This window comes from Ambystoma mexicanum, chromosome 7q (genome assembly GCF_040938575.1).
Source record: "Ambystoma mexicanum isolate Mex_15411 chromosome 7q, UKY_AmexF1_1, whole genome shotgun sequence".
NCBI classification, from domain to species: Eukaryota; Metazoa; Chordata; class Amphibia; order Caudata; family Ambystomatidae; genus Ambystoma; species Ambystoma mexicanum.
Genome location: NC_090941.1, coordinates 1,089,555,700 through 1,089,574,379, shown reverse-complemented (window position 1 = coordinate 1,089,574,379; position 18,680 = coordinate 1,089,555,700). Strand labels below are relative to the sequence as shown.

The window sequence follows — 18,680 nt, the reverse complement described above, 5'->3', positions numbered from 1 at the left end:
CGGTTTAAACTGCCATACCGGAATAGCTGCGTCCTTGTGAGTTTGGCCTTGCTCAGAGTGTGCTTTCGTGCTCCGCCTTTTATCTGTGTGGGCAAGTGTGATGGAAGTCAGGTGTGGGTAGTTATCAGGTATTGCCTGACTCTGCTTGACCCTTATGTTGGGACATGTCAGGCATACGGTTCTGGTGTTAGTCCGTTGTCACTCACAATGTACTGTCCGCGAGAAAGTGTTCTTGTCGGGAAAGGGTCTTGGGGTTGAGCTTCTAAGAATTGGGGATGAAATATAGCCCTGGATGCCAGAAATAAAAAGGCCAGAGTCATTTATAAATGCTCAATGAAATAGTAGGCCTGCACAGAAACAAAATGTCAGACATGAAGCCTACGGAACATAAATACAAAGAACAATTTAGAAGTGAAACTCATGTATGTGGAAACTGTGAAAGCATTATAAGATGCTGTGTAAAATTACAAGCAGGAGCCACTGTATTGTATGTGAGTATATTCCCCACTATGTCAGGTCTTTGTGCTGAGTAGTGTTATCTCCCTGAACCTGCTAGACTTCGAATTCTGCACTTTTCATCTAAGTTTTCTCAACCTCGAACCTTCCAAGTATTTCTCCTTTTGCCTTTAAGAGTCACATCCACCATTGCCCTTCACGCCTCGCTCACAGACATGTATTTTTCTCAGTTATTCAATGCCCCCACTCACAATAAAGGCAGAGTATTAGACTGGATACTCACACTAAACACCCCTACCCCAATAGATTCCATTGTACCAGTTGATTGGACAGACCACCATCTTATTAGTTTTACTCTTTCCAGCAATGAGAAACTCCACCCTACACCTATTACGATGGACACGGTTGAGACAAGAAACATTCGGAACCCGATAGACAGCCTCGCCCCCATTCTGGAGCAAGCCCTCTCCTCTAACACCCTCTCGAGTAACCCCAGCTGTCTTGCAGACATCTATCATAAATGCCTAACAACTACCATTGGCTTCTTAGCCCCACTTACAACTAAAACACGACGCCCAGACAAACGCTCACATTTTTGGTTAATGACAAACTTGCACTACTCAGGCGTAACAAAAGGTCCTTGGAGCACATCCATAAAAAAAATGTACCAGTGACACTGCCAATGCTTTCTTAAAAGCAAGCCAAATATACATAGCAGCTATAATAGCACATAAAGCCAATGTTATGAACACTCGTATCAGCAATGCTGCCTCAAACTCCAAAGAGCTCTTTACAATACTTTGAGAATTGGAGAGTCCCATCCCATCTTCTACTCAGGTCAACTCGAGTAAAGCAATGTGCACAACCATACAGAATGATCTAGCCTCAAAAATCCAAGTGCTTCAAGCCAAAACCACCACCAAAAGAAAACTCACCCCCACCTACCATCGATAGAACCAGTGATAACATCAATACCCAATTCAAATTTGCCCCAGTAAGCCAAGACCAAGTGTTAGACACTATCTCCAACTAAAACCCTCCAATTGTAAAGGAGACAGCTTCCCAGCACACCTAGTCGAATTGTGTGCCCCTACACTCACACCAATCATTACCAAATGTGTTAATGCCTCTTTCAGCACAGGCACCGTCCCTACTAGCATCAAGGAAGCATGGGTGACCCCACTCCTAAAAGAAACATGGCTGGATGCGACAGTCCCTACGAACTATCGCCCCATAACTACTGTCCCCTTCTTGGTGAAAATAATCGATAAAATAGCCTATTCTCAAATTCAATCTCACCTCGAACAAAACCAGCTCCTTAGAGCTCGACAATCTGATTTTTGGCCCAATCCCAGCACCGAAACGGCCCTTCTGGACCTTAAAATCCAGGTGGATTCCATAAGAGACGCCGGTAAATTATGCATTCTTCTGCTATTAGACTTTTCCGCTGCATTCGACCTAGTCGATCATGACAAATTATGTGCCACACTAGCTAAGGATTTTCAGTTCTCGCAAGAAGCCAACTCTTGGGTCAAATCCTTCCTTGCTGATCAAACATCCCGAGTCTCCATCGTCAAGGAGGCCGCAGACCCCATCCCAGTAACACTAGGAGTCCCGCAAGGATGTAACATACGCTATACAATGCATACACTAAGCTATTATTTGCTGCCCTCGATGCCATGGGTGTAATTTATGCAAATTTCGCTGGCGACACGCAGATCCTCATCCCTATCACTGGTAATTATGACCAGGATACAACTACGATCAATAAAATCTATGCAATCATTTAAAACTGGATGCCATTCAACAGTCTCTGCCTCAATGATGAGAAAACGGAGATACTCATCGTAGGCTCCCCAGCCAAAATCAATGCCCTCCACTCTGACTACTCATCAATCAATACAGATGGAACCCCCATTCCAGTCCTAAAGCAGGTTAAAACACTAGGTCTACTTAGTTGCAAATTTAACAATGTCTAAACACGTTAATGCACTATCCTCGGCAACCTCCTACACATCCAAACTGATTGCATTAAGTCGTCAATTCTTCACATAACTGCACCACCCTAGCCCGGGCTTTCAGCGTATCGAAGTTAGACTACTGTAATGTTCTACTGGTAGGTACCTCAAACACCAACTTGGCCAAATTGCAATTGCTGCAAAATAAAGCTCCGCGAGCAGCCCTTGGACTAAAAAATCAGACCACATCTCCAGGATGGAAGCCCGCTCACTACCCATAAAAGCCAGAATCATATTTAAATCACTCTGTGTCACCCATAAATGTCTCGCCAAGAAGGCACCTACATATCTCAACAACACTGTAATCTTGAACAAGATTTCAAGAGTACTTAGATCAAACAAATATGCACATCTCTCTGTCCCACGCTACAAACGTTCCAGCGCTGGGGGAAGCAGCTTTCCAGTAATGGCTCCAAACATTTGGAACACTCTCCCATTACACACTAGAAATGAGCACTCTCACCAATGCTTCAAAAAAGTCCTTAAAAACGTGGCTATTCAACAAGTTCTAGGCTGCTACACCCGTCCCCCATCCTTCTACTCACAGTTAGGACCAGGTAACTTCCCCCACTGCCTCTAATAGCCTATTTCATCGCTCTTGGTACACCACCCTGACTAACTGTTGCCATTATCTGACTATTATGTATTGTGAACCCTGTGCTGACATTTGGAAAAGTATTGATTTCAACTGTATCCATTTATGCAAAGATGTCTGTAACTACGGCGTGACACCCACGGGTTTGGGTGTATAATAAATGCAATAAATAAATAAATAAAATTGCCGGCGCGTTCCTTGTTGAAGAATTTTAACAAGAAGCGCAAGAGAAAGCTTCAAACTTAACCTATCCAAGACTGAATGTGTCCTCATCAATCCTCCAGCTAAACAAAAACTTGTCCAACAATGGTTCAATGATATGCACCTAGAAGGATTTGATCCACAACTCTCAGATCAGCAAAATCCTTAGGCTTCATCATTGACAGCAGCTTGTCCTTCCAGAAACATAGTGTGATGAATCAAGGGATTCAGTCACTTTTCCTGCAGGGGAGGCGGGGGGCCTTCCTTTGTGAGGCTATGGAGGTGAGCCCACTACGTGATAACCTTCAGAGGGATGGAGGCAAGTGTTACCTCACCGGGAGAGACTCGCTCCATGGGGATAAGAACTCCTGTTCCAATGAGGAACTCCCTTTCTAACCCAACTATGCCCATTCTGATGGGAGAGAACAAGACAAATCTACGATATTTGTTACTGTGATGTGTCAGAACAAACAAGTACCTTTTGGATACTGAGATGAAGAAGCCAAAGGCAGTCATAAGGAGTATGGCTCAGACACTGAGAAAGGACTGCCAAAAGATGCTGAGTCAGCACCTGAACAGCCTCCTAAAAGTGGGGGGAGAGAGTGTGACAATGAGAGAGACCTGGGAGTTTCAAACCGGCTGTGTTAAGGAAGCCAGGAAAATCGAGAGAACGACATCTCCCAAACCGGCGAGAGCTGAAGGAAGCATGTGCCAGAGCAGCACTTATCGTGGGACAGACCAGAGAGTCTGTCTCGCTGAGAGTAGTTCCAGGAGGGACGTGAGACGGAATCTGGAGAGGATCTGAGAAGAATGAGAGCATGAGTAACACTGTTCGTTGGACAAACCGGAGAGAGTCTGCCAACCTGACAGGAGCCCCAGGAGGGATCCACACGGGGAAAGAGAGGAAACCCCTCTCAGCGCAGATTCCACTGAATAGGTAACACACTGAGAGGAACGGATGCCCAAGTCCCGCTGTTCGTTGGACAGACCGGAAGAGTCTGCCAACCTGACAGGAACCCAAGGAGGGATACATGAATTGGTGGTTGACACAAAGAAAGAGAGGAAACCCATCCCAGCGCTGATACCATTGACGAAGTAAAACACAGAGGAACAGATGCTGAGTCGCACCGTTCGTTGGACAGATCAGAGAGAGTCTGCCAACCTTACAGGGGGCCCAGGAGGGTTCCACACGGGGAAAGAGAGGAAACCCCTCTCAGCACTGATACCACTGGTGAGGTAACACGCCAAAAGATGTCAAAAGAATTATGTGAATTGAACTAAAGAGCCATCAGAGAAGGAGAATGCTGACCGGGGGACGCAGCCCTATTACAAAGTAGATAAGGGGGAGAGCGGGAGACCCGGGTAGAGTGGCAGCTTTGATATCTCGCAGAGAGACTTTGATATATATGTGAAATACAAATATAACGATTGTGAAGATCATACTCATCCCAGGGAGAGGACCTGTGCTCAAGAGAATCATTGCTGTGAGCATCATACTCGTCCCAGGGAGAGGACCTGTGCTCAAGAGAATCATTGCTGTGAGCATCATACTCGTCCCAGGGAGAGGACCTGTGCTCAAGAGAATCATTGCTGTGAGCATCATACTCGTCCCAGGGAGAGGACCTGTGCTCAAGAGAATCATTGCTGTGAGCATCATACTCGTCCCAGGGAGAGGACCTGTGCTCAAGAGAATCATTGCTGTGAGCATCATACTCGTCCCAGGGAGAGGACCTGTGCTCAAGAGAATCATTGCTGTGAGCATCATACTCATCCCTGGGAGAGGACCTGTGCTCAAGAGAATCATTGCTGTGAGCATCATACTCATCCCAGGGAGAGGACCTGTGCTCAAGAGAATCATTGCTGTGAGCATCATACTCATCCCAGGGAGAGGACCTGTGCTCAAGAGAATCATTGCTGTGAGCATCATACTCATCCCAGGGAGAGGACCTGTGCTCAAGAGAATCATTGCTGTGAGCATCATACTCATCCCAGGGAGAGGACCTGTGCTCAAGAGAATCATTGCTGTGAGCATCATACTCATCCCAGGGAGAGGACCTGTGCTCAAGAGAATCATTGCTGTGAGCATCATACTCATCCCAGGGAGAGGACCTGTGCTCAAGAGAATCACTGCTGTGAGCATCATACTCATCCCAGGGAGAGGACCTGTGCTCAAGAGAATCATTGCTGTGAGCATCATACTCATCCCAGGGAGAGGACCTGTGCTCAAGAGAATCATTGCTGTGAGCATCATACTCATCCCTGGGAGAGGACCTGTGCTCAAGAGAATCATTGCTGTGAGCATCATACTCATCCCTGGGAGAGGACCTGTGCTCAAGAGAATCATTGCTGTGAGCATCATACTCATCCCTGGGAGAGGACCTGTGCTCAAGAGAATCATTGCTGTGAGCATCATACTCATCCCAGGGAGAGGACCTGTGCTCAAGAGAATCACTGCTGTGAGCATCATACTCATCCCAGGGAGAGGACCTGTGCTCAAGAGAATCACTGCTGTGAGCATCATACTCATCCCTGGGAGAGGACCTGTGCTCAAGAGAATCACTGCTGTGAGCATCATACTCATCCCAGGGAGAGGACCTGTGCTCAAGAGAATCACTGCTGTGATCATCATACTCATCCCAGGGAGAGGACCTGTGCTCAAGAGAATCATTGCTGTGAGCATCATACTCATCCCAGGGAGAGGACCTGTGCTCAAGAGAATCATTGCTGTGAGCATCATACTCATCCCAGGGAGAGGACCTGTGCTCAAGAGAATCACTGCTGTGAGCATCATACTCATCCCAGGGAGAGGACCTGTGCTCAAGAGAATCACTGCTGTGAGCATCATACTCATCCCAGGGAGAGGACCTGTGCTCAAGAGAATCACTGCTGTGAGCATCATACTCGTCCCAGGGAGAGGACCTGTGCTCAAGAGAATCACTGCTGTGAGCATCATACTCGTCCCTGGGAGAGGACCTGTGCTCAAGAGAATCACTGCTGTGAGCATCATACTCGTCCCAGGGAGAGGACCTGTGCTCAAGAGAATCATTGCTGTGAGCATCATACTCGTCCCAGGGAGAGGACCTGTGCTCAAGAGAATCATTGCTGTGAGCATCATACTCGTCCCAGGGAGAGGACCTGTGCTCAAGAGAATCATTGCTGTGAGCATCATACTCGTCCCAGGGAGAGGACCTGTGCTCAAGAGAATCATTGCTGTGAGCATCATACTCGTCCCAGGGAGAGGACCTGTGCTCAAGAGAATCATTGCTGTGAGCATCATACTCGTCCCAGGGAGAGGACCTGTGCTCAAGAGAATCATTGCTGTGAGCATCATACTCGTCCCAGGGAGAGGACCTGTGCTCAAGAGAATCATTGCTGTGAGCATCATACTCGTCCCTGGGAGAGGACCTGTGCTCAAGAGAATCATTGCTGTGAGCATCATACTCATCCCAGGGAGAGGACCTGTGCTCAAGAGAATCATTGCTGTGAGCATCATACTCATCCCAGGGAGAGGACCTGTGCTCAAGAGAATCATTGCTGTGAGCATCATACTCATCCCTGGGAGAGGACCTGTGCTCAAGAGAATCATTGCTGTGAGCATCATACTCATCCCTGGGAGAGGACCTGTGCTCAAGAGAATCATTGCTGTGAGCATCATACTCATCCCTGGGAGAGGACCTGTGCTCAAGAGAATCATTGCTGTGAGCATCATACTCATCCCTGGGAGAGGACCTGTGCTCAAGAGAATCATTGCTGTGAGCATCATACTCATCCCTGGGAGAGGACCTGTGCTCAAGAGAATCATTGCTGTGAGCATCATACTCATCCCAGGGAGAGGACCTGTGCTCAAGAGAATCATTGCTGTGAGCATCATACTCGTCCCTGGAAGAGGACCTGTGCTCAAGAGAATCATTGCTGTGAGCATCATACTCGTCCCAGGGAGAGGACCTGTGCTCAAGAGAATCATTGCTGTGAGCATCATACTCGTCCCAGGGAGAGGACCTGTGCTCAAGAGAATCATTGCTGTGAGCATCATACTCGTCCCAGGGAGAGGACCTGTGCTCAAGAGAATCATTGCTGTGAGCATCATACTCGTCCCAGGGAGAGGACCTGTGCTCAAGAGAATCATTGCTGTGAGCATCATACTCGTCCCAGGGAGAGGACCTGTGCTCAAGAGAATCATTGCTGTGAGCATCATACTCGTCCCAGGGAGAGGACCTGTGCTCAAGAGAATCATTGCTGTGAGCATCATACTCGTCCCAGGGAGAGGACCTGTGCTCAAGAGAATCATTGCTGTGAGCATCATACTCGTCCCTGGGAGAGGACCTGTGCTCAAGAGAATCATTGCTGTGAGCATCATACTCATCCCAGGGAGAGGACCTGTGCTCAAGAGAATCATTGCTGTGAGCATCATACTCATCCCTGGGAGAGGACCTGTGCTCAAGAGAATCATTGCTGTGAGCATCATACTCATCCCAGGGAGAGGACCTGTGCTCAAGAGAATCATTGCTGTGAGCATCATACTCATCCCAGGGAGAGGACCTGTGCTCAAGAGAATCATTGCTGTGAGCATCATACTCATCCCAGGGAGAGGACCTGTGCTCAAGAGAATCATTGCTGTGAGCATCATACTCATCCCAGGGAGAGGACCTGTGCTCAAGAGAATCATTGCTGTGAGCATCATACTCATCCCAGGGAGAGGACCTGTGCTCAAGAGAATCACTGCTGTGAGCATCATACTCATCCCAGGGAGAGGACCTGTGCTCAAGAGAATCACTGCTGTGAGCATCATACTCATCCCAGGGAGAGGACCTGTGCTCAAGAGAATCACTGCTGTGAGCATCATACTCATCCCTGGGAGAGGACCTGTGCTCAAGAGAATCACTGCTGTGAGCATCATACTCATCCCTGGGAGAGGACCTGTGCTCAAGAGAATCACTGCTGTGAGCATCATACTCATCCCAGGGAGAGGACCTGTGCTCAAGAGAATCACTGCTGTGAGCATCATACTCATCCCAGGGAGAGGACCTGTGCTCAAGAGAATCACTGCTGTGAGCATCATACTCATCCCTGGGAGAGGACCTGTGCTCAAGAGAATCACTGCTGTGAGCATCATACTCATCCCAGGGAGAGGACCTGTGCTCAAGAGAATCACTGCTGTGAGCATCATACTCATCCCAGGGAGAGGACCTGTGCTCAAGAGAATCACTGCTGTGAGCATCATACTCATCCCAGGGAGAGGACCTGTGCTCAAGAGAATCACTGCTGTGAGCATCATACTCATCCCAGGGAGAGGACCTGTGCTCAAGAGAATCACTGCTGTGAGCATCATACTCATCCCAGGGAGAGGACCTGTGCTCAAGAGAATCACTGCTGTGAGCATCATACTCATCCCAGGGAGAGGACCTGTGCTCAAGAGAATCACTGCTGTGAGCATCATACTCATCCCAGGGAGAGGACCTGTGCTCAAGAGAATCACTGCTGTGAGCATCATACTCATCCCTGGGAGAGGACCTGTGCTCAAGAGAATCACTGCTGTGAGCATCATACTCATCCCAGGGAGAGGACCTGTGCTCAAGAGAATCACTGCTGTGAGCATCATACTCGTCCCAGGGAGAGGACCTGTGCTCAAGAGAATCACTGCTGTGAGCATCATACTCGTCCCAGGGAGAGGACCTGTGCTCAAGAGAATCACTGCTGTGAGCATCATACTCGTCCCAGGGAGAGGACCTGTGCTCAAGAGAATCACTGCTGTGAGCATCATACTCGTCCCAGGGAGAGGACCTGTGCTCAAGAGAATCACTGCTGTGAGCATCATACTCGTCCCAGGGAGAGGACCTGTGCTCAAGAGAATCACTGCTGTGAGCATCATACTCGTCCCAGGGAGAGGACCTGTGCTCAAGAGAATCACTGCTGTGAGCATCATACTCATCCCAGGGAGAGGACCTGTGCTCAAGAGAATCATTGCTGTGAGCATCATACTCATCCCTGGGAGAGGACCTGTGCTCAAGAGAATCATTGCTGTGAGCATCATACTCATCCCTGGGAGAGGACCTGTGCTCAAGAGAATCATTGCTGTGAGCATCATACTCATCCCTGGGAGAGGACCTGTGCTCAAGAGAATCATTGCTGTGAGCATCATACTCATCCCTGGGAGAGGACCTGTGCTCAAGAGAATCATTGCTGTGAGCATCATACTCATCCCTGGGAGAGGACCTGTGCTCAAGAGAATCATTGCTGTGAGCATCATACTCATCCCAGGGAGAGGACCTGTGCTCAAGAGAATCATTGCTGTGAGCATCATACTCATCCCAGGGAGAGGACCTGTGCTCAAGAGAATCATTGCTGTGAGCATCATACTCATCCCAGGGAGAGGACCTGTGCTCAAGAGAATCATTGCTGTGAGCATCATACTCATCCCAGGGAGAGGACCTGTGCTCAAGAGAATCATTGCTGTGAGCATCATACTCATCCCAGGGAGAGGACCTGTGCTCAAGAGAATCATTGCTGTGAGCATCATACTCGTCCCAGGGAGAGGACCTGTGCTCAAGAGAATCATTGCTGTGAGCATCATACTCGTCCCAGGGAGAGGACCTGTGCTCAAGAGAATCATTGCTGTGAGCATCATACTCGTCCCAGGGAGAGGACCTGTGCTCAAGAGAATCATTGCTGTGAGCATCATACTCGTCCCAGGGAGAGGACCTGTGCTCAAGAGAATCATTGCTGTGAGCATCATACTCGTCCCAGGGAGAGGACCTGTGCTCAAGAGAATCATTGCTGTGAGCATCATACTCGTCCCTGGGAGAGGACCTGTGCTCAAGAGAATCATTGCTGTGAGCATCATACTCGTCCCTGGGAGAGGACCTGTGCTCAAGAGAATCATTGCTGTGAGCATCATACTCGTCCCTGGGAGAGGACCTGTGCTCAAGAGAATCATTGCTGTGAGCATCATACTCGTCCCTGGGAGAGGACCTGTGCTCAAGAGAATCATTGCTGTGAGCATCATACTCGTCCCTGGGAGAGGACCTGTGCTCAAGAGAATCATTGCTGTGAGCATCATACTCGTCCCTGGGAGAGGACCTGTGCTCAAGAGAATCATTGCTGTGAGCATCATACTCGTCCCTGGGAGAGGACCTGTGCTCAAGAGAATCATTGCTGTGAGCATCATACTCATCCCAGGGAGAGGACCTGTGCTCAAGAGAATCATTGCTGTGAGCATCATACTCATCCCAGGGAGAGGACCTGTGCTCAAGAGAATCATTGCTGTGAGCATCATACTCATCCCAGGGAGAGGACCTGTGCTCAAGAGAATCATTGCTGTGAGCATCATACTCATCCCAGGGAGAGGACCTGTGCTCAAGAGAATCATTGCTGTGAGCATCATACTCATCCCAGGGAGAGGACCTGTGCTCAAGAGAATCATTGCTGTGAGCATCATACTCATCCCAGGGAGAGGACCTGTGCTCAAGAGAATCATTGCTGTGAGCATCATACTCATCCCTGGGAGAGGACCTGTGCTCAAGAGAATCATTGCTGTGAGCATCATACTCATCCCTGGGAGAGGACCTGTGCTCAAGAGAATCATTGCTGTGAGCATCATACTCATCCCTGGGAGAGGACCTGTGCTCAAGAGAATCATTGCTGTGAGCATCATACTCATCCCTGGGAGAGGACCTGTGCTCAAGAGAATCATTGCTGTGAGCATCATACTCATCCCTGGGAGAGGACCTGTGCTCAAGAGAATCATTGCTGTGAGCATCATACTCATCCCTGGGAGAGGACCTGTGCTCAAGAGAATCATTGCTGTGAGCATCATACTCATCCCTGGGAGAGGACCTGTGCTCAAGAGAATCATTGCTGTGAGCATCATACTCATCCCTGGGAGAGGACCTGTGCTCAAGAGAATCATTGCTGTGAGCATCATACTCATCCCTGGGAGAGGACCTGTGCTCAGGAGAATCATTGCTGTGAGCATCATACTCATCCCAGGGAGAGGACCTGTGCTCAAGAGAATCATTGCTGTGAGCATCATACTCATCCCTGGGAGAGGACCTGTGCTCAAGAGAATCATTGCTGTGAGCATCATACTCATCCCAGGGAGAGGACCTGTGCTCAAGAGAATCATTGCTGTGAGCATCATACTTGTCCCAGTGAGAGGATCCGTAATCAAGAGAATCTGAATTGGGGACATCGTACTCGCACCAGTGAGAGGACTAATAATGAACAGAGAGACCGATCACTGGTATCATCATACTTGTCCCAGTAAGAGGATCGGTAATCAAGAGAATCTGAATTGGGGACATCATACTCGCACCAGTGAGAGGACTAATAATGAACAGAGAGACCGATCACTGGTATCATCATACTTGTCCCAGTGAGAGGATCCGTAATCAAGAGAATCTGAATTGGGGACATCATACTCGCACCAGTGAGAGGACTTATAATGAACAGAGAGACCGATCACTGGTATCATCATATTTGTCCCAGTGAGAAGGTTGATAATAAAGAGAATGAGAATAACCAGTTGGTTCATCATACCTGTCCCAGTGAAAGGCTAATAACCAAGGGGGCAAGAAAGCCAATAATCAAGAGAGTTAGAACCAATACTGGGCTCACCATCATTGCCTTGGTGGGAAAGTAAGTGACCAAGAGAGTAAGAGGCAAGCAGAGAAAGAGGGACTTTTGAACACGTCCAAGAAAGATGAAGAGAATCAAAGGCAAAGACATGGAGCTTTGATCAAAGGGATCTTTCAGCAACAGGGGAAGGGAAAACCAGAAGGCTGGGAAAACCCCCTTCACAAACTCAACAAACGTTTGTGAAAGTAAGCTCAGTAAAATCTGAGGATTCTTCAGACACTTCTTCAGATTTTGCAGCATGAAATTCCAAATTTTGCGGCACGAAATGGCAAATTTTGCAGCACAATCCTTTATTTATTGCTCTGTTTTTGCAGCACATTCTTTATTGACTGGCGGGTGCAAGATTGGCTCATTGCAGGAAAGAGGCAGTGTGTAAGGCTACAAGAGAGCCAGGGTGTCATTGTTTGTACCTTGTGTATCAATTTAATAGGAAGAGTCCCAGATGTTTCTGGCTTGGTAGAACAGTGTTTGTTTTGGCTATGTTTTTTGGCTTAATGTGCATGCCGATTTAATATTATTAACGGTATTGATCATTCTCAGCTATAATGCTAAAAAATGCTCACTTCTATGTTCTCCAATCCCCCTAAAACCCACACACCTCTCTCACCAACACACCTCTCACGTCTCACCAATTCCCCATCACAACTTGCCTTCTCGAACCTCACTCTCAGTCATACACATACTCACATGCTCTGTCACACTGCCAAGTCGGAATTTGCTCTCTCTGGTCCCTGTCAAACTCCAAATCATACTCCCAACTCACACCTTACGCTCCCCAATTCCTCACACAGTATACAGTCCTTCATTATTTCGTGCTACTTCTTCATCTTGCATCCTTTCTCCCATTCTATTGCACTCTTCCCTCATCCTTTCTCCCAATCTGCAGCTTACTTTCCGGCCATCCCCCTCTGCTTTTGGCCCACTGCTACCCCTAATCCCATGCTCCCTCCACTTTCTGTACCTCTGCTCCCTCTCTGATTTCTGGCCCACCACCCCACCGCATCCTCTCTGCTCTCTTGCCCACCGCTTCCCCCTCTGACCCACTGCTCTCCCTCTGCTTTCTTGCCTCCCACTCCACAGCTCACCCATCACTCCCCCTCTCGCTCTCCTTTCCCTCTCATATTGTGACCATTTTATTATTTTTGAAAACTGTATATTTTGTCCCAGACCCTCAGAAAATGGGGCATCTAAAAATAGAGCAGAGAATGTGCTATGTTTAGATAACCCATTTTGGGAAATGAGCAGGTCACCTTATTCTCAAAGGTGACCTGCGCATTTCCATGGGGCTGAGCTGTAGCGCAAATGATGCGCTGGCCAGCCGTCTTGAATAAGTTTGTGTTCGAAGAGCTCTCCCGACAATGGTCTACAGTCTCCCCATTGCTTTTGACTGTGACAGGCCCTTAAGGGGCCACTGTAAAATGCAACCTAAAAAAAACACATTCATTTCTATACCGTTTGGGAACAGAAATGCAAGTGAGACAGCAACTGTCACACTTAAAAAAAAAAAAGAAAAAAGTATTGCATGAGTCCATAGGGTCAGTAAAGACACTGCCATGCAGTGGCACCCCCGTGCAGCTATTCAAAGTGGGCGCATTGGGTTGCCTACAATTTCTGCACTTTTAAAAGCACATCTTGTTAGTCAATTTGGGATGTGCTTTTAAATGCACAGAAACAGCCCCCGATTTGCGCAAAGGGGTGAAAAAGGTCATCTGAATGGGCGCATATAAGAAGCACCCATTCAGTTGTCCTTTGTGGATTGGGCTTCTCTTTTATTTTGAGCAAGAGATGTGCTTGCGCATTTAATTTCTGGAGTCCAAAAAAGTGTTGAGAAACTGGTCCTTGAGTTTGTTTTTCTTTGTTTTCTTTAGCAAAAACAGCCATTTTCGCCAATGTTTTTGCAAAAACTGCTGTTTTTGCGCTTTAAAATAATTGCAGTTTGCGCAGGATTTTGCGGGATCGCAAAATCGCTATAAGCTGGAGGTTCTGATTCTTTACTAAAGAAACTGGGCTGAGAAAGCAACCCCTGGAGAAGGGAGTCAGTCACCTGGATTTTTAGTTGTTTTGTATTAGTGGTAGGGTCAGCACAGATTCGTTTTAGGCTGAGGACAGACTTACTTTTGGAATTCATAAACTGACGTCGAGCAAACTAGTTAGCTTTGTTAGGTAGGGAAACCCACAGTATATGGAAAGCGAGGCATTTTTAAAATTATTCTACCCTGGAAATTACATATTCTAGTCTGTCCCCTCCTTCTGACAAGCCATCCAAATGGCCTGGCACCAAATCTCCACTGTTCGCATAATCAAACCCTTCACCTCACAGCAGGACTACCGGACCGTAGTGCAGGCCCTTGTGATCTCACATTTCGATAAGAGGAAATGCCCTCCTGACAGGACTACCAGCCAGTCACTTGACTCCCCTACAAGCAGTCCACCACGCTGCAGCGCGTCTTAATATGATCGCATGGAAATTTGACCGAATCAACCCCAGCCTACACGAACTACATTGGCTTACTCTCCAGGCCAGGACACTGTTCAAGACTGTATCATGTATAAAGCAGTCACGTAGCACACAAGCATACTTGGAGGCTGAGCGTCACATTTCTGTTGGCACATTCTCTTTGTCCAGCAAATCGACAAACTGGCGTAAATCACACCTCGTCTGCAAAGAGAGGACACACAAACAATCCTTCTCTTGTCAGAACGCCCCCACCCTCTGGCACATGATCCCGGGAATCTGCTTGAAATGCACCACAATTCTCCAGTTCTCTCAAAACATGGCTTTTTCAACAATACCTGAGAAAGCACTAATCCCAATGAATGCGTAGACCGCAACTCCCAGCACTGCGCTACTGTTAAAAGATTCCAGCCCAAATGCTGGCTACTCACCCTCTGTACAGCATTCCATTGATCTTGAACTAGTGCAGCACTTTAAACAATGAAATAAAATGTATGCATTTATTGTGTTTCCTCCAAACTACGGCAGTGGGATCCCTTTCTATCTCCATTTTGCTGCTCTTCCACTTTATGTTCTGTATCACCGCTCCTGATCTCTCATTTTCTTCTTCACTTTGTTTACATTTCCTTTTCTTGCTGCTCTCTCGTCTTTTCCTTTCTTTACTTTGCTCTATTCCTAATCCACCCTCCATTTTGATGGGGCTCTCCCCAATGTGGGTTATGCCCCGCTCCCCTGTAGCGAATCTCCTCTCCACCACCACACGATTGCCCTGATGGCTACCCCCAGATGTTCCCTGCTCTCCTGTCTCCGTGCAGCTCTCAGTTGCACTTCACAACCTTTTTTTGGGGTGGTGGGAGGGGGTGTGTGCTGTCTTTAGTACCTGCTGACCCTGGGCCTCCCCTCGCCCCGGCGTACTTCCTCCTTTCATTTTGTCTTTCTTCTGCGCTGCCAAAGATTGCAGGGAGCGTTTTTCCTTGTTCTTTGTCCAGGGATTTGAGCTGGCTATGTCCTTGCATTTACTGTCCGGGGTGCCTCCACTCCCACTGTCTGAGGCCATGGTCAGCCCCCTGGGCGATTTCTTTTATTTTCCTACTCGGGTCAAGAGGGGAGAGGGAGCAGTTGGGTCTCTCCTTTGTTGGTGCGCCCTTGAATTTTCTACCCGCCCCGTTTTCCCAACTCTCTCATATCCTCACCGATACCGCTCACCTTCTTCCCATATGGCTCAACATCTCTGCATCTTCTTCACAGTGTGTGTCAGCGTCCACCTCTACTTTGATTTTGTTCTTACCTTCACTGTACTTGGGTGGCTTGACCCGTTTTATGCGATTTGCCCACCATTTTGTTTTGACCGCTGACGGGTCGGCACGGACAGAGACGTAGTTCGTTTCTCTTTATTTTCCTTATCCCTCTTTCTTCGTCGACATCTGGGGGGGTAGTCTGAATCCTAAAGGCAGACATGATCTGTGGGGCATCTGCCGTTATTCTCTGGTGAAAACATGAGGGAACGGAGCTCTGTCAAGGCGCGTCTGTCCTCTCCGCCATTTTCGTCATGCACCAATTCCATGCTTTTTATTCCACAAGGTCTAGAACATAGGAGCTCCACTATGGTGCCCATTCTAAAAGGGCAGTAAATCTGGAATGCCAGACAACCACAACCGCTCCCACAATCCGCTCTTATGGATTTTGATTAATTCCTGGCCGGGCAGTAAAAACACAAAGATCAGTTGGGTCCCTTGGGGCCAAAAAATAATTTACAAAAAATTTGATGTGTTTTTTTTTCGAAAAAAAGAAAAATCGCAGCAAAAAACATCCCGCGATGAAATGACATGGAACCATTAGAATAAACATCACAATCACTCTCCTCCCTCCAATACGGCTTCCTGTCATAACAAACTTTTCAACCTCCCTTCTCCCCCCATGTGTTGGGTCTTCTTCATCTTCACAAAAGAAAATATTAACCTTTCGGTGTGATATAGCTGAGTCTTAACACAAAATATCAACCAAAATCTGCGCTCGCCTCTTGGGGGCCCAGTGCCCTTATGAAATCGTCCCATGGAGTGTGTCTCTCCAAAGTTGGATGTGCTCCCCCTCTAAACAATCCAGTTCACCCTTCCATTACAATATCGACTGTTTAAACGTTATGTTCCCATATCATTCCCCCAGGTATCTTGTCATGAATTCCCCCCCTAATATCTTGTGTGTTGCCCCTCTCCCATGGAGCGCCGCAGTTATCCTTTCCATTGTACATCTATTTATAGCAACATTGATCCAATCTTTCTTTGCCGGTTTCCTAACGCCTTTCCACCAGGCAGACCCGTGCTGTGAGCAGTAGGGGCCCCGCCACCCCCATCTGCCTACTACATTTCCCACCGTCTTTCTCCTTACCAAACAGTATCAACAGCAGCGTTTTAATGCGCGGGATCCCGTCTAAGTCTTCAATCCACCCCAGGACCTCATCCCAGAACACTTTAATATGGGGGCATCCCCACCACATGTGCCAGTAATCGGCCCTTTCTCCACACAGATGCCAGCACACAGGGCTTGCCGTCTGGAACATCTTCGATAAACCGAACGGGTCATATTGCCACCTGTGGAAGAGCTTAATAGAATGTAGTTTACATTGACACGATATTGAGGTCCGCGAGGCCCCCATGCACATCCTGTCCCAGAGCTCTGGGTCAATTTCTCTTCCCATATCTTTTTCCCACCTCCGTTTCAGGCTCTCGGTTGACCCCTTCACCGCATTCACCAATGCACTGTACATGGCTGAGATCAAGCCCTTTGTTCTCATTCTTTTATTTAATAATTGTTCAAAGGGGGTGAGGTCCCTATGTATCCCTCTTTCCATTTGTCACTCGTGAGGAACCCCTTTAGTTGAAGATATGAGAAAACTGAAAGAACCCCTATGCCCAATACTTCCTCCAGGTCAGTGATTGTGATAAAGGTTCCTGCCTTCCAGAGTTGGCCTACCCTCGCCAAAACCGCCACGTACCACGTTTGGAATCTCTCGATGGTTCGGTATCGCCTCCCGGACGCCAGGCGCCCACAGATGGCTCAGGGGAGATGGCCATGTGGTGACCCCTCGCATGTCTGCCCTTTCCCTCCAAATTTCCCATATGGTTCCCAGGATCAAGTGTTCTCAGATTCTGCGCGGTAGCATACTACTCGGTGCCCACAGCCACTCCACCACGGTAGCAGGGGCTAAGTTGGTATTATCCAATACGACCCACTGGAGTTCCCTCTTCATCCTAAGATTGGGTATAAGTACCCTCAACTGTACTGCTTTGTAATACGTTTTCAAATTCGGGAGTCCCCCCCCCCAACTTCTCTTTGGGCAGCACAAGAACATTGTGAGCCACTCTTGCTTTCTTACCCTGCCACAAGAACTTAAGCATTGCCCTCTTTGTTTCCCTAAAGAATGGCTCTGGGATACGTATAGGGAGAATCTGGAATGCATACAAAAACCTCGGCAGGCAGACCATCTTCAGTGCGTTTTAAACACCCCAGCCAGGACATTGTTAACTTTCTGCATTTATCCGGGTCACTTTGAAATCCCGTAAATAGAGGGGGGAAGTTTGCCTCGAAAACTACCCCAATCTCCCTTGTGAGATTTATCCCCAGACATTGCAATGTGTCCCATTGAACTATTAATCCCAGCGGGGCAAATCTATTTGCCTCCCCTTGCTCTCCCACCTTCAGCAGAAACAGTACCGATTTTGCTCTCTTAACCTTAAAGCCGGATAGTGTTCTGTACTGTTCAATCAACTGTAACACCCTTGGCACAGATGCTGAGGGGTTCTTGAGGTGCAACAACATATCATCCGTGTAGAGCGCCACTTTATACTCGAATCATCCCACACTAAGACCTTCAACCTGGAGGTCTCTTTTGATTTTTTTTTCCAGAGGCTCTAGGGAGAGAGCAAATAAAATCGACAAAAGAGGGCCACCCTGCCTCTACTTAAATCGTACCAGCGTGAGTACTCCCCATTGACCGGTACAGATGCCCTCGGGGAGGAGTACACTGCCATCTGCCCCTCCTAAACCTGGCAGTCAGGCCCACTTTGTCCAAGACCACTTCTAAGAAACCCTATTCCACTCTATCGAATGCCTTTTTGGCATCCCCAGAGAGAAGGGCCGGATCCCCTTCCATCTTCTGTGTCTCATGGATCAAGTGCAGAGTCTTCCTCATTGTGTCAGTGCCCTGTCTTCCCATTATAAAGCCCACCTCGTCAGAGTGCATCAAGTGTGGCATATGTGCCTCGAGCCTGGCTGCCAGAACCTGTGTGTAAATCTTGGAGTCTATGTTCAACAGAGAGATGGG

General features: G+C 48.0%; 1 protein-coding gene across 1 annotated transcript; it reads right to left on the bottom strand.

The window, feature by feature from the left end:
* Positions 1–365: 365 nt before the first annotated feature.
* On the bottom strand, positions 366–15,416 carry LOC138528194 (dentin sialophosphoprotein-like). Its single transcript, XM_069639647.1, has 10 exons — positions 15,240–15,416; positions 10,654–11,480; positions 9,952–10,455; positions 9,142–9,537; positions 8,008–8,403; positions 7,468–7,755; positions 6,550–7,215; positions 5,416–5,865; positions 4,930–5,109; positions 366–378 (listed from the first exon to the last, which is right to left on the bottom strand). Exons 1-10 carry the CDS (start codon positions 15,414–15,416, stop codon positions 366–368), a joined length of 3,897 nt encoding a protein of 1,298 aa, XP_069495748.1.
* Between the last annotated feature and the right edge of the window lie 3,264 nt (positions 15,417–18,680).